Genomic DNA, 19,464 nt, shown 5'->3' on the forward strand with positions numbered 1-19,464 from the left:
ATTATTCAGACTTAAAAAAGATAAGATGGGAAGACTTAGGCAGAGCTTCACTTTCTATTTCTATGGTCTCATCTATAATAGTAATGTGTTCAATAGATGCAGTGAACAGAGTTCACACTGTAAGACACAATGTTCCCACTAAGTGGAGACATGCTGAAATGCACTTATAATTTGGTTATCGCACACAGTTCTATTTCTACCCAAAGAAATACAAGCCGTCTTCAAAAATCTACAAAATTTACATATATAGAGTTAGAGAAAACGAACTACAAAAATTCTGTGATGAAGCTTATGTTAAATAAGAACTATTTCATTGGAGGAGTGAGCAGTTCTTTCTTGGCTGCCTGTCATCAATTGGATTTGGGAAATGTTTGAGATTTTAAAGAACTAGTTTAAATGATATAAACTTAAAAACTGACATTGGGCAGTTTTAACTTTCTTTTTCAGTTTTTGCACAACAAAGGAAACCACTGACAAAACAAAAAGACAGTTTTAACTTTAAAAGATATTTTATGAATCTCCTTAAGTGTCCTGAAACAAAATTATTGGAGTTTTGGAAACAAAACTACATTTTGACTGCACTTTGTTCAAAATAAGCCACAAACCCAGAATAAAGTGCTGAACAAATAGACCACAAAAACCAATGCCTCCAAGGCTTGCAAGAAACTGCAATTATTAAAAACAAAACTTGCAGCCCTGGCCAGTTGGCTCAGTCAGTGGCAGAGCACCGGCCTGGCATGTGGATGTCCTGGGTTCAATTCTTGGCCAGGGCACACAGGAGAAGTGTCCATCTGCTTCTCCACCCTTCCCCCTCTCCCTCTCCTTTCTCTCTCTCATCCTCTCCTGCAGCCAAGGCTCCACTGGAGCAAAGTTGGCCCAAGCACTGAGGATGGCTCCATGGCCTCCACCTCAGGCGCTAGAATGGCTCCGGTTGCAGCAGAGCAATGCCCCAGAGAGGCTGAGCATTGCCCCTGGTGAGCATGCCGGGTGGATCCTGGTTGGGTGCATGCAGGAGTCTGCCTCTCTGCCTCTCCCCTCCCCCCCCCCCCCCGGCTTCTCACTTTGGAAAAACAATGAAAAAAAATAGGGACAACCCTATAACATCTTCCTAGAAAAGCAAGGAGGAAATGAGTGTCAGAGAGCAAAATACAAACACTATGAAAGAGTCCATTTTGAAATTCTACAGTTGTACTCCTGAAATTGACTTGGGGGAAGACCTTTTGAAACTCGAACACATCACATTTGTATGGAACTGAGAAACTTATTCCAGTGCCATGAACTTGAGTTGGTTGTAGTACACACAAAGTCTTAATTATTTTCAACCAGACTATGCTATTCTATCAAGAGGAATAACTCGTTTTATATGTTAACATGCATGCACATACATATACGTAAACATATAGGTAGGCAGTTAGAGGAAAGAAGAAAAATGCCACAGCTCTAAGAAAATACTAAAAAATAATTGTCTAAAGAAAAATACTATTACACGATACTAGGTATAGACACTGTGAAAACCATTAAAACACACAAAGGTGTCTCAAGAATAATTATTCTACTTATTTTGTTTTAATGTTATGATAAATAATATAAAGAAAGTTTTAATTTTTTTACTTTGGTGCACATAGGTTTTTTTGTAAGAAATTATTTTATTTTTGAGGCTAATTTTGAATAGAACTATTTTATAGGTCCACTAATAGAAATGGATTTGTCAGAAAATTAATACTATTAATTAAGTATCCCTTTTCACTCTCAAAAGCTTCCAGGTTTGGATAGTAAATTATATGGTTCCCTTAGTTACAACATAGACTAGGGAAAGATGTGTCACAGAAAAATACAGAAAAGTAGCAAAAAGCAATACAGTAGTCTAGTTACCTAAAAAGTCCTTTAAGTATCAAGTGTAATTAAACATGTGTATAAGATATTTTCACAAATCCTATCAAATGCATTGCTGAGCTTGTAAAACAGTAATACACTTTCTGGCAAAAGAATAAATGACTTTGGAACTCAACAGAAATAAGCAGAACACTAACACTTGCTTTTATCCTGAAGACATTTGCCAAACCAGGTAACAGCTTGATCTTAACTTTCAATAGTCTTAAATGGTGTGGAAAACAGAAGGCAAAGGCCAAAACCTGCCCAACAGGAGAGTTTTAATAAAAAAAAACCCCTCTACAACAATTGCCCTTCTCACGTCTACAAGACATGACTGTCTAGGAATTCAGCCCTGAGCAAAAAAAAAAGAAAAGAAAAAATAGAAATCATCGCGAGAATTTGTAACCACAAACGGGATTAATGCAGGTTGCTAGCTTTAATTCTCAGTAGCTAGGTGGTCCAAAATATTTCAAGCTGAGAATGTAATGCAGACTATCTTCAACTGGTAGTGATCCCAGGCAGCAAGCAGAAGTAAATACAAAAGGCTAAAATAAACCTTGTTTATCCCGGGTCTGAAAGAAGTCTCACAAATAAAAGTCCAATGAAAATGAATACCCCCAAGGAAAAATAAACACACTACGAATGAGGCACCATGAGAAAGACCCAGCAGAAACAACAGATGGCAGAAGGAGATGTTCAAACACAGATTACAAATAAACAACAAAAAGTTGATTAACATGTAAGTAAATTAAGATGTTTAAAGAAATACAAAATGATTGGGAATGATCAATTTCTGCTTCTGTCAATGCTGGAAACATAGAAAATAGATTTAACTTTTCAGACTTAAATAACTAGAAAACCAAACTAAATATTAGAAAAAAAAATGAGTATTGGATACCAGGCAATAGCAGCAGAGAAAACAAATCTTTGAGAGAAGGGAAACATATTATGTGAGCCTTACAAGCACCCAGCTCACTGTGGAGAGAGGGTTTGTAGGGCAAAATAACAGGAAAATGAAAGGAGGGAGGGTGGGAGGGAGACAGAGGAGGAGAGAGGGAGAGGAAAACACATCCATGGGACAGAAATAATTTGTGTTCAAGCAGACAGAGTGAAAAGACCTCATAATACATGAGGGTCTAGACAGAGTGCTTAGAGGGGGCTAATACTACTACTAATGATAGACCCCCTCTAATAGTATGGAAAAATTAGCCCTAGATGCTGTGTACCTGCTCCAGCAAAGCCCAAATTCAAGGAGGTAAATAACTGTGGAAAATAGTAAATACTTCAAAATAACCCATAGATAAAAAAAATAATTATAATGGAAAATAGAAACCATTTTGAACTAATGATAATGAACATCATTATCATTATCAAAACTTGAGCAGAAGTGAGCTGGTACTATACAGGGGTGGGCAAAGTAGGTTTGCAGTTGTAATACAAATAAACAATACAGTGATTAATAATAATATAAGAATAAACTCTGTTTGCCACACTCACAATGGCAAACCTGTATAGAAGTGCTTATGTTATAGACCGAGAAAGAGTGAAAACTGTTAGGCTCAGTAGACATCTCAAGTTGGGAGAGAAAGTGTAGGAATGCAAACCCAAGAAGGTAGAAGGAAGGGAATAGTAAAGAGCAGAAATTAATACAATGGAAAACAAACATACTACAAAGAAAACTAACAAAACCCAAAGGATGAAGATAGTCTGGTGTTGGCACAGGAATAGAGCCCGGAAACTGACCTGCACAGAATTGGACACATGCTTTTGTGACCAAAGGAGCATTTCAGATCCATGGGAATCCAATAAATGGGGCCAGGGGAAACTATCTGCAGAAGAGCAGAATCAGAGTTTATGAAGAATTTCTATGACTTGATTAACAAAAGATAAGCAATGCTTTAGAAAAGAGGCAAAAGATATGAACAAGAGAATGAACAAGAGATAGCTCACAAATATGAGAGATACTCAGCCTTATGAGTGATTACGGAGGTGCAAATTAAAATTACTATACTATTAAATACCAACCAGGTGGCCCAAAATTTTAAAAACCAGACAATACGAGTATTGATAAGGTTGGGAAGAATGGGAGCTCTCATATACTGTTCGACACTTATTAGATATTACCATTCTGATTTGACTTCCCAGAGCACATTCCCTTACTATATATACTGTAGCACGTGAGACGACCCACAGGAAAGACAAGGGTGATATAGGGAGAGAGTTAAATGAGACCTATGGTACTAGGAGCTCCTCACAATGGCACAACCATGAGGATGGGGGACAGTGGCAGGCACTGGGCATTTCCGGGGAGCATAAAACTATGGGGCCCTGCGGAGGGCATGAGGGGCCACTCATTGGGAGGAAGAGGCACCAGCACTGAGTGGAAAGATGGTCAGACTTTGCCTGCATTTAATTTTGTTTCTTACCAGCTCCACTAACAGTGGCTAAGTCAAGTGTGACTCCAAGATCTGTTTCTGCATGCTCCAGGCTGCTGTGACAAAGGACATTTGGAGTAAACCTCCTTTGGCTGATTTCTAGTACTGGTACCACTGTCCAGCATCGTGAAAGAGCACTGGACCATGTACGGTGAGCTCAGGAAAAGAGCAAAATACAGATTTAAAGTACAATTCCCACTGAATGCATATCGCTTTCACACCACCATGAAGTGGGAAAATTGAAACTCGGATCTTTATAAGCTGGGACGGTCTATACTGAAAAAGTGGCTGCTTGCTACTCTTACTGCTTTTGCAAAATGCACATGGTCCCAAGACCTCCTGAAGTGGGTCCTCAAGAGGGTCCTTGAACAGAGGTCTTACTGCCAAAGGGAGAGTCTGACTCCATCCAAAGGCTTTAATGGTAATAATCTTTTCATTTACAAATTATAGGCTGAAATGAATGACTTTGGTAAGGAAAACACTTTTAGAAAGGTCAAACTGTATGACTTTTAAATGTGGCCGCTCTCTTCTTCCAGAGAAAACTGTCAAGCAGGAATCTGGATGGTTTTCATTATTCCAGCAAGAAATCAAGCAGGGAGATTTGCTTTTCAGAATCTGGTCATCAAGAAGGCCATGGCTCGGAAGGCTCTCAGCAGTGGACTTGTACATCTCCCTAGAGCGGATGGAGGTTAAATTCACCAGAAGTGAGAAGGGACTGCCAGCCTCTCCCTGGGCTTTAAACAAGAGAAACTACCATCCCACTTCCTGCAAAAAGTCAATCACAAGGGCTGATGGCACCCCATCCTTCCTTAGCCTAAGTGTCCTTGGAACCAGGGTACACAGTCTTTGAAATGTAACCCAAAATGTACAGTATTGTCAAAAGACGGGCTGCCATTCCCAACTCTGGGGACATCAGCCACAACAACAGCCCTTCCTTAGAGTTCTAGTGCATTCCTGGAACATCGTCACATGTAGGTCCTCAGAGTCCCAACTCCAAAGCCATGCAATAAATGAAGAGGTAGTTTGAGTAACAAAACCTCTTGAATGAACTCAAAGACTTACTTTTTCTATCAGATTCTAGACATTTAGGGAGTTGTAGTAGTAAATAAGAATCTATGTTATATCTTGTATTTATTGTTTTCATTGTTATTTATTGTTGCCATAGAAAACATGTTTACAGATGACTTACTGGAAATTCTTCTCCCTTGAACACACTTTATAATGTGACTTTTAACTGCTTTATGTATGCCTCACACTCTAATTTGCGTTATACATCATAGATGCTTAATAAATTGTCACAATAACCTGGCAGAGTTAATGTATTTTTGCTACGTATTTCATTTGGAAGGAGGGCCATAACTCCAGTGCCTTGCCACACCCCAAACAGCTCTCACAGTGATGCTGACATGGCCAAAGGGTGCCATCCATAAAAGCTACAGAAATGGTCAACCAGGAAGTGAGACCACCCCCCACTGGATTTATGGCTTAAAAGTGGCAGAGACCAGCTCAACCCAACATGGTGACTAATTTCACCTATGGTAAGCCCAGCCTCATTTTGCACTCATTATAATATATTAGCATGCAAAAACCACACACCCTGCCCCTGCCATGATTGGAAACAGAGAGCCCGTGCAAAGATACAAAATGGCCCATGGAGCATTTCCAAGAGGTCTCCACCAATTCAGAAAGATGCCAAATATTCCTCCTCCTATTAAATGACCTGATGAAATGAATCTCAATAAAGAACAAACCCCACTAAAGTGAGGTTGCTCTCTGTCTTACTGTCTCACTAATAAACTCATTTCCAGTTTAAACTCAATGCTGGCTCCTGTTTGAATTCTTTCCTGTGCAAAGCCAAGAACCCACAGTGGACAGTGCACCTTTGGGTCCCTGGGGCCTAGAATGCCTGTGTTGCCTCTACCACAATAGGATATGCTTCATACTGGTCGAAGATGGGGCTCTGGTGGCCACAGAGCAAGCCTCATGTCCCAAAGGTGCCCTCCAAGTATGAGGCAGGCCACCAAAAAGTTCTAGGCAGATGTTGGATCCGTATCTGCCACTGAGGAAGCAGGGTTTGGTGCAGGTAGATTTAATTCAAATTAGTGCCAAAATAATAAGGGACCTGATGGAAAAGACTCTAATATTATCTTGATGAGCCTTTATTTTAGGAGAAAAAGTATGTAAGCAAATAATTGAAATATAACATCAGTGCATACTCTAAAATACCTACACAATGACATAGGGGTTAGAACCAGGAAATAACTTTCCTCAAGCCAAACACTGGGAGGGAAGAAAGGCTTCAGAGAGGAGGGAATCTTTGAAATAAGCCACAACGACTAAGTGGGAAGGAATGTGAGGGCTTTCAACCTTAGAATATTGGATTAATGCAATATGCCATCATTCCAGGGTCCTGCAGGAGGAAAGCCACGTGATCATCATGAGCTGCAGAAATGCGTTAGACAAAATTCAACAACTGATTTTCTAAAAATTTCTTAGAAATCCATCAACCAATATGCTGTGATATTTTCCTACCATGGTAAGTCACACATCGATAAATATTAATAAACTATAGCTACTTACATCAGTAGAGATGTCAAAAAGGAAATACTGACTTGGAAAAGCAAGTTACAAAAGGGCCAAGAGGAGAGTCTGACTCCATTTATGTGAAGGCCCCAAATGGAAAAAACTAAACAATACATTTTAGGGGCAGAAATTTAGGTGATAAAAGCATAAAGCAAGCAAGGGGACAGTACACACAATGGCATGGCTGTCACCTCTGGGACAGGTGGGAGGGCAGTGTCATCACAGGACAGCACATGGGCCTTCTAAGGCATTGAGATGTGGTGGGTGTTGGGCATGCAGGTGTTTGATTTGTTATCTATGGACTGGGCAGATGGGTTTCTACATCTGTACACATGCCACACTTCACAGTGAAAACATGTTAGAGAAATAGGTAGAAACTACGTGGAGGAAATCCGGGACAATTCTGGGAGAGAGCGTATTCCTGGTAACTGCTCACTGACGACTGAATGAATGAACAAGACCATTGTAATCTAAGCAATTCACGTCTCATTCAAAGCACAGGGGTGTGAAAGGATGGGGGTAGGGGTCAGGAGAGACTGGACATAGTTCTATGATTAGACAGGTAGGTGTGGCCTAAATTCTGAAGAGCTTTATGGGCCATAAAAGGCTTTGAACTCTATCCTGTAGCCAACAACAAGCCATTGAAGGATGGAAAGAAAGGGGTGATCTCAGATTTGCATTTTCAAAGGGCATTCTGGCACCCATGTGGAGGGTGTGAGATGAAAATCTCTGCTTCACCCAAAATAAACCTAAAAAAAAAAATGTAGCTCTGGGACTTTCTCTTCAGGAAGGGAGTAATGTAATGAACTTTATTCAGAAACGACATAAAAATACTCTCAACACAAATGACAACTGCCATCAGTCCTTAATGTGGGGTTTCATCCTTGGAGATGGCAAAGTTCATGGGAGGAAATGAGCCTGGTTAAGTGCTTTATAGGGACCTTGCGCCTCAAAGACAGGCATAGTTAACGCTCGGAAATATCGGCATGCCAGGGCACAAAACCGGGACAAGTGTGTGCTCGTTATAACAGGGGACCCCAACACTTCCTTCCACTCAAACCTAGAAGCCCCCGAAAATTTTGACTGATATGACTAGTAGGATAAGAAAAAGTGATAAGGACAAATTTAAGTAGCAATCATAGGGGGTTGTTGCCCCAAAAGAGTGACTATAATAACATCTCTTCATACCCTCTGTTCTTAAACTAGCAACACACTTACTATAACCACCTGTATTTCCTCAGTTCTGTCTTCCATCAAAATGAAATTCAGCTCTGCTTTAGTTAAAGACTTACTAGGTATGTTAGACAATTTGGTACAATTTAACTGCTGCATGAATATAACTATTTGAAAATTGTTCAATTACACATGAAATGAATTATGACTTCATTTGCATGGACAAAAAAAATCTGTTAATGCTCAATTGAGCCTGAACCAGTTGTGAAGCAGGTGAGAATTTATGACTGGATACTCTGATTGAAGCTCTATTAATGTCTAAGACAATTTTTTAATGAATTAAGCCCCAAGTCATTCGTATGCTCCATCCCTTCAAATGCGTAATTGTGCCTAAATCCAGCTATCTTTGAGTAATCCTGTAACCCTGTGAGTGTCCACAGGCATCTTGGGCTCTCTGTGCACTGACCCCAAACTCACGCAAAGCCTCCCCGTTTGGCTGTTTTCTTCTGGTAGTGACAGGACTCGTGATATGATGATTAGTTCTCATTAAAGATAACTGTCAGCCAGGGACCCAGTCCTGCGTTTGGCTCAGTCGTTTATCATGATTTGCATCAGGCAATATCTACATCATTCTAGCAAAGGACAGAACAGCTGTGAATGGCTCAGGTGGTTAAAGGGAGGACAGTGGGAAAAATCTGGAAAGCAGAGATAAGCAAGAACAGAGGAAGAGTGGGAGTCGACAAGGAGAGGGTGCCAGACCGCTACCCATTCCCAGATGGCCTCTGATCTTTATGATCCCACTAACCTAACCTGAGCCTTTCTTTCCACGAGGGTGGGTAAAACCCTGGTATTCACTTATTATCAGGTAGAAGACTTGGTTGTTCCTGCCTATATCTCTACTAAAATGCAAATTGCCTAGGAGTAAAGATCATCTGTATCATTCTGTTATCCCCAGGGTATGGAGCGTATTGGAGGGGGTCCGATCAATATTTTTGAATGACTAAGTGAATGAATAACTGAAGCAGTAAAAGAGCTTATAGGCATTCTGCTATGCATTTCTCAAATCACGTCCTGTATCTGTTTGGTACCTTCGGTCAGACTTGTAACAAAACCAGCCACTTAAATTCCTCAGCCAGATCTGTTGGGTGATCAGAGCAACACTGAGCCCCATGAATGATGGAGTTACACTTCACATATCTCTTGGGCTCTGAAGCATAAGGTGAAATTTATACTAAGGTTAGCCTTAAAAAGCTCTCATCAAATCCAACCTAGTCAAGTTCTGTGTTGCTGTTGGACCATGTCCCTGTCCCTGGCTGAGCACCAGAAGTACTTGGTTTGTATGTCAAGGCCAAATTATATGAATAATTCATATCTTTAAATACGTGTATCATGTGCTAGTAGTGGGTACACGGATACAACTGAGGGTGTAGCAGCGTGGCTCCCTCATGTCTGCTCACTCTCAGGCCCCAGGGACAACTCAGGGGAGGAAGTGGTGGGTAGAGTCATTCACTTACTCAGGAATCTGTTACTTGTCTGTCTGTACACAGCACTTAGGGTCGGATTCTCTTATTAAATGTCCATACATTAGGCACCCAAATTCTTGTTGAAAACAGCCTGAGGCTTCCATTTTCACAAAAGGGAACAATAATCCACTTGACCAAAAGAGATACATGCTTTGAAAATCAAGGAAGAGGCAAAAAGACACAATGGTACAGATCGACCTGGATTAGAACATTTTAAAATCCAGTAAAACAATTGTGTTTTTGTCCTTGAGGCACGTTGCTTTAAAGGGGCTCCCACACACACTGTCTCAGGGGGACCTGCCACATTCCGGAGTGAGAGAGGAAGGGAGTAAGGGTATTCTGATTCTGCGGGTGGAGACGGTGAACTCAGGAAGAGGCTGCGTGCATGGGGTTTGCGGTGGGACACACGTCTCCCCATCTGAGCCCGGAGTGAGCTCCTCCGCCCTCTGCTGCAATCACCTGTCTGAGCAGTCACAGCTTCCTTCTGCACACACTTCTCTGGGAGCCCAGCCTGAAGGAGCTTCCCAAATTCCAGCTGCTAGACAGGCTATCTTATCTGCCATGTGTGGAAATCCCCAGAGAGTCTATTATTAGCCAGATGTTTGAGGGAGCCCATCATCTCAACCTCTGACAGCCCCATGGTGTTCTTGCCTCCTGCCTCTCCTTCCTTAACTTTCTTGTGCTCCGCTGCACTTCAAGACACAGATGGGGTGATAACCTCTCCCTGTCCTGACAGAAACCTCCTCGCTCCAGAATGCCTCTGTGTACCTATGGGACACTGCTGCAGGCAGAGGCGAGGGCTACAAACTGCATTTTATCAGGAGGCCATGCCCAGTCTGCCACCTCCTGTGTGGGAAACGGTCACCATTCTCAGCTGCAGCCCACCCAGCAAGACAGAAGGGCTCCCAGGGGCCCTGAAGCCCAGGGGAGCGACATAGTAACCCGCACTTTCTCCTAATGGGGGACATGAAATGTCTCCACAGACTTTCAGTGAGCTCAAACATAAGAAAGATCTCAGAAGTTGGGAAAGAATAAAAGAGGTGTGAGATAGGCTGAGATTTGCTGAGCTCACCCACTAGTGGTACCCAGATATGAGATTCTACCTGCTGGGTGTCCCTGAGAACCACTGAATGAGGGGGACCCAAGTCCTGCTTTCTAACCTGCGACTCCAGGCCCTGCACTCAGGTTCTGAGAAGGAGAGCCCCATTCATTTTAACATTCTCGTTTGGTATTTCTGATTCAGTGCTGGTATAAGTGGCCGAGGTTCTGAAAGGGAGGTTCCTCTTCCTCCTTCATCTTTCCTATTTCACAAGCACTCAGCTGGCTGAGCTGTCAGAGAAAAGGTGAGGCCCAGAGACAGACCCTGAATGTCCACCTGGCCACAGACGCCCCACCCCGTGGATCTGCAGCTTCATGTACAGCCGATGACACTTATTTAAGTCCTGCGGCTACATCTGAAATGAAATACCCAAAAAGACCTTAGAACAGCTCCCGCTTCTCAGTGAGAGAGCAGTAGCTGGGAGCTGTTACCACTACATTCCGGTCATGGAAGAGCCTGTATCTGGGGCCATTCGTGCACCGTGTAAGTTACCAGGTACATGGAAACCTAGAGAAAAGTTCTGGGAATGATGTTCCACCTTCTCCCTAAGACCCAGCAAGTCTATATAATCAGGAATCTCTCTCCTCTTGGAAAAAATGAGAAAAAGTTCCCACTCCTCCTTCTGTCCTTTTGTTCACGTCTTCCCATGGGAGCTGGGGGTGTGGCTGGCGAGGCTAGTACCGTGACCCTGACATGGCTGGCCCCGTGTCATCGGTCTCCCTGTGGGTGACACACATTCCTCCTTTGAGCCACACGGCTCTCTGGGTAAATGGCTTCTCTGTTGTCATACTCTGCCCCTTCCTGAGCCCCAGGGTCTATGTTTGTGAAGGGACAAGAAGGGACCTCCTTCTACTCTGCTAGGATTAAGCAGATGGGGGTTTCCATTCCTGATCAGATGCTTGTATTTATCTGCCAATTGCTTCAGAATTTAGTGAGAAGACAGTTGGATTAGTAATCTCAGAAACTGAATATAAAAGAAGAGAACCTCCTGACAATCCAAAGAGAAGTGAAGATGTCTCCTGACTTCAACCCACTCCTCAAACCAATAGCCCATTATCCAAGCCCCTACCCATTGGGGACAAAGAACAATGTATGCACCTGGTTTTGCTGCTAAGCAATGACAAGCAAGTTGGAAGTCTGACAATGTGTTCCCCACTCCATGAGGCTCTCTGAGGGGCAGAAGGTGGCTCTTAGGGACAAAAAAGATGATGTCCAGAATTTGCACATCAAACCAGTGGTGGAAGGACCCACGCTTGTGGCCCACTGGCTCCCGGACGGCCTCACTTCTCGCGAGTGATCTGCATGGTTCAGTAATAAACCCGGCAGACTTCATTGACTAGGAGTTCATGTACTGCCCCAACTCTTAATAATCCCAGTGTCTGGAGCTTCCACATTAAATATGAAGATACTGCCAGCCAGGGAAGCAAATTGAGGTAGGAAGGAAGGATAAAAAGGAAGGAAGATGCTGAAACCTCTCACAACAGATTTCTGTGTCCTGATGATTTTCTGAACTCACTTTTCTCTGCATCCTCACAGTCATTAAAATGTAGAAAGATGAGTATTTTTGAAGCAGCAATACTAAGAATTATCATTGCTGTGGTTGCTTGGCAACCTAAGACTTCGGTTATTTTATTTCTAAACAGGGAACGCTATAAAGTGGGATCCGGAGTTTGTGCAAATAGTTCTAAATGGATGTTCTCCCTGTAAATCCGGGGGAGATAATACAGCATTAATGTGCATTTAGAGGTAGCTAAATACACCTATGTCCATGTGTGTGTCTCTATCAGACACGCACATGCACACAAACACACATGTACACACACACTGTCTTACACCAAGCTCTGTGCTATTACACACTGAATTAAGTAAATCTGGAGCATTGATATTCCTTTGTATTATTCCTGGAAAATGTCTATTTAATTCTATGTTAAGCATAAATAACACATTCAAGTCCAGAGGAACTAGCCTGTCATCTCCCATGTGAGCCGCCAGAACATTGTACCTAATATCAACCACTAGCTCCTGCCAGAATTGAACATTGTACCTAATATCAAACACTAGCTCCTCTCTCTCGCATCCCAGACCTTGAGTAGCTTTCCAGTTCTGAGACCGTAGAGAAAAACCCCAGTATCTAAGCAGCTCCTGGGAGAAACTGCCTCTCCGAGCTCGGACGAGGAGAGCCTGCGTTGTCAGAGACGCACGCTCTGTAGCGGCCTTCTGAATCTCAGACCTGCTGCCGTGGGTACTGCCGGTGGGTTCTGACACTGCACACACTCAGAGATGAGAAGATGTTAAATTTTTTAAAAGTGCCTCTGTTTAAAATGTCCTTTCTCCACAAGTCACTGAGTTGATTTTGCGCTCCTAGGCTGCTCACTGGTTTGAAGGAATGACTGTGTTCTGATGCTGCTCCATTCTCAGACGACCCCAGTTCCTGACTCCTCACCGGAGCTCAGGGAGGAAACGTGCTCCTGCTCCAGACCTGGAGGACCAGTGTCCGCATCAGTTCTGTGGACCAGCGGCTTCTGGAAGGGACCCCCCAACCCACAGTCAGATGTGCTTCAGTCTGAAGCCTGTGGTAACAGACTGCTCAGGCTCCCCCTGTGTCTCCCAGGAGACTGACCAGAGAGAAGGGGGCCACCATGACGTCAGTGACTGCCTCCAACAAAGGATGATCAGGTCTGGGGCTCAACCACAGCCCAAACCATAAAAGAGAGACATCAAGCCTCACTAGTGCCAGGGGACTGTCATGCACAGCCACATTCCAGGTGGCCTTGGACAGAACGCCTCAGACACACACAACATGAGAGGGTCACAATGATTGTCCATGACCTCTTGTTAAAGGGAAGCCAGACATTTTAAAATACCTGTCATTTAGAAACAGAGTACAAACATCTTGTTAGCAAATAAGCAGATAGATGGTTTGACCTATTCAAGTAATTATTTCTCCAAATGGAGTAACAGTTATAAATAAAGGTAAATGTCACAGGGTTTCAAGTATAGTTATGGGAAGGATATACTTGCTAAGAATTTGTCCCTCTCACAAGACAGCCTCCCAAAGGGACCAAAGAGTCTATTTTGGGAGAACTGGGTGGTGCTGAAAACTTCCAAGTATCTGAAGACTATAGTCCCCCAGATCAGCTGGAACATAGTAGCACTTTAGCCAAAGCCAAGTTCACACTGACAGATCCCTGTGGTGGCCCCACTGGGATCAGTGTATGTGTTTACAACTCTGGTCTTTGGGATGGGAGTCCATTTTAATGCCTCTGTCTATTTTCCCTTATCTACCAAATGGGAAGACTCCTGTTACCTTGGTGGCCAAGAAGTGATGAGGAACAACAAGTGGCTATAATGAGCAATGGAGAGAAATTCACAAGTGTGTTGTCCAAAATGCTAAGGACTACAGCAGAGTTCCCCAGAGCAGTGTTTCCCCAGAATTTGAGAGTTCTTTGTGCAGCCTGTCAGTGCAGGACTGACTAGGGCGTTGGAGCCCTTGGTGGTCTCCCAGCTCCCTTCCCGCATTCTTTTCTGAAGGGTCTGCCATTTGAGATTGATTTACGGTGCTTGGATTGGCCAGAGAACCTGTGAGGTGCAATGGCTGAGGCTGGGAACCCAAACACGCCTGCATCAGTCACATACAATGGCAATATCATTTGTAGGACATGGCCCTGGCTGGTTGGCTCAGTGGTAGAGCATCGGCCTGGCGTGTGGAAGTCTTGGGTTCAATTCCCGGCCAGAGCACACAGGAGAAGTGCCCATCTGCTTCTCCACCCCTCCCCCTCTCCTTCCTCTCTGTCTCTCTCCTCCCCTACCGTAGCCAAGGCTCCATTGAGCAAAGTTGGCCTGGGCACTGAGGATGGCTCCATGGCCTCCACCTCAGGCATTAGAATGGCTCTGGTTGCAATGAAGCAACACCCCAGATGGGCAGAGCATCGCCCCCTGGTGGGCATGCCGGGTGGATCCCGGTCAGGCGCATGCAGGAGTCTGTCTCTCTGCCTCCTTGCTTCTCACTTCAGAAAAAAAAAAGAAAAAAAGAAGCCAGGGCCCTGCAAACTTCAGTGTGTAAATGAATTGCTGGGGGTCTTGTTAAAATGCAGATTTGGGTTCAGTAGGTCTGAGCGGGGGCCCTTGATGATGTGTTTCTAACAGACTCCCCAGTGACTGACCACACTTTCAGTAGCAAAGCTCTAAGGCACCAGTATTGCTCCCTCTTACCTCTGAGCCTTCATACATTCTATTCCTTGTGTGTGGACTCCTCCTCCTCCCCTCTGGCTCTTCATTTGGCTAACTCCTTATCCCAGTGGTTCTCAAACTTTTTGAAGTTAGGGCACATTTAAAATCCTACAAATAATTGTAGGCACACTATACAAATTTCTGAGAAATATGCTATAATAGTTAAGTCAAATATTAAAGAAAAAATTATAAAGTCCAAGTGTGCTTTTATGGTAATTAAACAAAATAAATATGACAAAATTAAATTTATTGACACTAAAAAACATTTTTATGTTACATTTTTTGAGTTATGCTTTTTAAAATTCACAAAAAAGAAGGGTTAAAAAATAAAAAACGACAAAAAAGTTATCTTTTTATATATATAGATATATTCTTAGTAAGATGTAGTAAATTTGGCAGGTCCCAGCGTGAATGTGTTAAGTTTTTTCATTCTTGTGTTTATGAGAAACATGAGCCTGATGTGTCCTAGCAATTTCTTCAATGTTTGGGCGTATATTTGAAAGGCAAACTCTCATTTTCTCATCAATACATTGAAGAATTCCTCTCTTTTACCCTTAATTGTGTTGAGTGCAGAAAACTCCCACCATACATATCATCTTAACTTGACACCAAACAAAGGATAGAAGAAACTTGCCTCCATTCTTTCTGGGGAACATGGGGGGTAGTGTAAACAATCCAGCACCACAGCTTAACAGCCTTTTGCAACCTAATCAGGCAAGTGAGGTTGGGCAGACTGTCAGCTTACAGCCAATTCCCCACACCTCTGTCCCCCAAAAATCTAAACTCCAAAAACCCTGTTGGTTTATTGGTCCTCAACAGGTACATATTTCTCTAGAATACCATAGGGAGCACCTGGAAATCTTCTAGGGCGCACCAGTGCACCCTGGCACACACTTTGAGAACCACTGCTCTAGGGTGACAAATGCAGAGGTGGTGGGTTTTGGGCGTGTCCTGGAGGGTGAGGGCGGGTATCCAATGTAGAGTTTGGTTTTCTGTTTCTCTCCTGTGAGGGAGTGGGAGTAACAGGAAACTACAAGAGCAGGAAACTCCCCTCCAAGGAACTTCTTGCAAAGACAAGGTTTTGCCATGTGAATGATATTTAGTATGCTAGTAAAATGCTACATAATGCGGCTTTAGAATTCGAATGAATTGATAAAAGAAATCTGGGCCACCCTGCTGTACTGAAGAGTCAGCCCCCCTCCACCCCATGCTGTGCAGAGCAGAGGCAGCCAATATATTACAAAGCCTGCCAAGGCCAGAGTGGATTGGCACCTGGGGCTCAGATACCAAGGTCTCTGAGGCTGTGGAAAGTGGTACAGTTTGATCCCACCACTGATGGGCTGGGTGACTTGAGTATCTCTTTGCCTTGGCTCCCTGTACCTCGAAAGAGGAGAGTTTCTAGTTGACTAATTGCTTTGCACATGACACATATTGAATACACAACTGTGGCCTAGAATCTGAGCCACTATTCCAGCAAGGGACGGTCCTGTAAGATCTCCAGAACGGTCCTGATGGTTGGAGATAACTCTATGACTGGGTCTTGCTCAGACATTGCATTTGTGTTAAGTCTACACCTACGGCCCTGGCCGGTTGGCTCAGCGGTGGAGTGTTGGCCTGGCGTGTGGGGGACCCGGGTTCGATTCCTCGATTCCCGGCCAGGGCACATGGGAGAGGCGCCCATTTGCTTCTCCACCCCCCCCTCCTTCCTCTCTGTCTCTCTCTTCCCCTCCCGCAGCCAAGGCTCCATTGGAGCAGAGATGGCCCGGGCGCTGGGGATGGCTTCTTGGCCTCTGCCCCAAGCGCTGGAGTGGCTCTGGTTGTGGCGGAGCGACGCCCTGGAGGGGCAGAGCTTTGCCCCCTGGTGGGAGTGCCAGGTGGATCCTGGTCGGTCGCATGCAGGAGTCTATCTGACTGTCTCTTCCCGTTTCCAGCTTCAGAGAAATACAAAAAAAAAAAAAAAAAAGTCTGCACCTACTTCAGACATAAAAACACTTTAAGCATTAATCCCCAGAGCCAGAATGCAAGGAAGGGAAGGAACTCCCTGAACGGAGGCAGACAGACATCTGCAGAGAACCGGTGGGTGGAGGTCTCACCACTTGTCAGTGCCCCCAAGGGGCGAGTGCCTGCCCGTTATGGCTAGCTGATATTACATACATTTAATTTTACAAAAGACCTAGAACAAGTAATACAAACAATTCTTAATATTTCCCTATATGCTTATAATAAAACCCAACTCTAACGAAGTTACTTTCTCTAAAGCAAAAGTAATTTCGTATGCTTAGCCTCATCCCTCATTCCCAGCATCAGTTCCACAAATATTTATTGAAATCATAAAAGCATGTCACTCTACAGAAACAATGTGAGAGATCGACAAGTAAAATACATACTTAATCAGTGACCTCAATAGGGTGGTATTTTGAGTTTTCTCTACATCATTCTCTTAAGTTACCACATTAATAGACATGTTCCCATTTCTATGAACAGGAAACCCAACCTGGGTCCCTAACCTTTTACTCTCTAAGGTTTCTGCTGTGACAGTACTAACCCAGACCTCTTCCCTTCCCCTTCTTCCTTTCTTCTATTCTCTCTCTCTCTCTCTCTCTCTCTCTCTCTCTCTCTCTCTCTTTTCTAGTAATTACAAGTTGGGTTTATTCAACTGCAGAAATAATATTGGGTAAAACTTTATAAACCTTCCACTTAAATTATTTTTTCTCAGAAAAGGGCTGGGAAAACCATTTCTAGGTTTATCCAACCAGGATTCCATATTTCGAGGACTGAAACAGATAGGATTATAATTGCCACTTAAGCACCTGACGTCAAGTCCAGCACAACCCTCCTGGTGGAGGATAAAATCAGAGTGTTGGCACCAACTTACGGCAGGGGAGAAAGAGAACTCAGGGACTCATCCCACATCTTAGGTATTGTAGAACAAACTGTCTGACTTACCTCTTTCCTCCACACAACAGTAAATCATATTTTTAGGATTTTACAAACAAAAGAAAAATGATTCCATGCATATTTGCTTAACCCTAATGGTGACTCCATAAGGCAGGTGTAGTTTCCATTTAAATCAATGAGGAAAGGCTTAACAGGATTATTCTTATTAGTTATTGGTTTCAGTGTGCCAAATTTTAATAAAAAACTTTCCCATATCATTCTGAGTCTTGATTCCTGTGGTGTATGTAGACAAGCTGTATAGCTGTAACTCTCCATTTACAATGACTGAAGGTTCATGAAGAGGAAAAGAATCTTAAAAGTGGAAAAAACATTTGCACTAGATGGCAGGTGGTAATTCCCTAAGCTTTATAAGCTCTCCTAAGTAGGATTTTTAGATAAAACAGATTTCCCATATGCCTCATGCAATATTGAGGGGCATATCTATACTAAATATTATTTGTTGTTTACCTGAAATTTAAATTTAACTTGGTATCCTGTCGTTTTATTGGTTAAATCGGCAGCCCTAGCCCTAAGGGGTGGGTAAGCCAGTCTTCTGCCCCTCGCTCTCACCACAAGGAAACAGATACATCTGTACAAGGGGTACAATAATCCACCAGCGGCAGTTGTGACTGGAGACCTCAACTGAGATCACTTCATACTTCCTCTGATATGAGCAGACTAAAGTTAGGACTAGGGTAGATTTCAGTATTTCCATAGCCTTTGGATTTGGAAGATCGTGCATTACATGACTGTTAGTGAAGGTGGTTTCCAGCACTGAACAAACAACATGGTCCAGGCCGCCCATCTATATCACACCTCTCCCCAGATGTCACTGGGCCTGGAGTCCCACACCCCGCCCTGGCACCACACCTACCCTCCCATTCTTCGAGTAGAAGAGTCACTTACTTGTACGGGATGTGTTTGCTGCCATTGACAAGAGCCAGGATGACGTTGCCCAGAGCAGACAGTGAGAGGCACAGCCCTGAGCCTCCTTCCCGATTTTTGCTGAGGGCTTTCACACAACTGCCGAGGTCAATGAGGTGCAGACGGCTGCGGCCCCCGGACACTGGCACGGGAGAGAAGACAAGAGAGAGGGGGTTACATTCTGGCAAACACTCATCTGTTCTTCATGGAGCCACTTGGAAAATCTGAAGGAAATAAAGAAAAGGAAACGAAAAAGGTTGAAGTTCATGATCTAGTCGGAAATCCCAACAAAATCACGCTGGGGTTACAGACATCATGGCTCTCTTAACCCTTTGAGTAGTACAAACATTCATGTATGTCCTCGTGCCTCCTGACCATCCAGAGTATGATCGATTTATTTTAAAAATGTGTAAGGCAACATTAAAAAAAGGCAACTGTATGTTCTTCTTGTTTCCATAGATTGATCATCAAACAAACATGATTTTAAGTTAATAAAACTGTAACTGAAACTAATTTCATTTTTTGGAAAAAAAAACCTCACTCCCAGTTTTTTTGTCAGTGAGCACGAAAAAAACTCACTACTCAAAAGGTTAAATTCTGTCTAGCACATGTCCCTGACCTTCTACCCTATCAATAAATGGATAATTTCTGTAGGTTGAGTTGGATGAGATTCCAGAGAAGTTAAGTA

General features: G+C 43.3%; 1 protein-coding gene across 1 annotated transcript in view; it reads right to left on the minus strand.

The window, feature by feature from the left end:
* KIF26B (kinesin family member 26B) overlaps positions 1-19,464 on the minus strand; it is a 467,067-nt gene that overhangs the window by 26,421 nt on the left and 421,182 nt on the right. The window contains exon 10 of the mRNA XM_066381702.1: positions 18,759-18,918. Within this exon, the coding sequence (XP_066237799.1) occupies positions 18,759-18,918 (160 nt within the window). The remainder of the gene's footprint in view (positions 1-18,758; positions 18,919-19,464) is intronic.

The sequence above is a fragment of the Saccopteryx leptura genome, chromosome 1 (genome assembly GCF_036850995.1).
Source record: "Saccopteryx leptura isolate mSacLep1 chromosome 1, mSacLep1_pri_phased_curated, whole genome shotgun sequence".
NCBI lineage: Eukaryota > Metazoa > Chordata > Mammalia > Chiroptera > Emballonuridae > Saccopteryx > Saccopteryx leptura.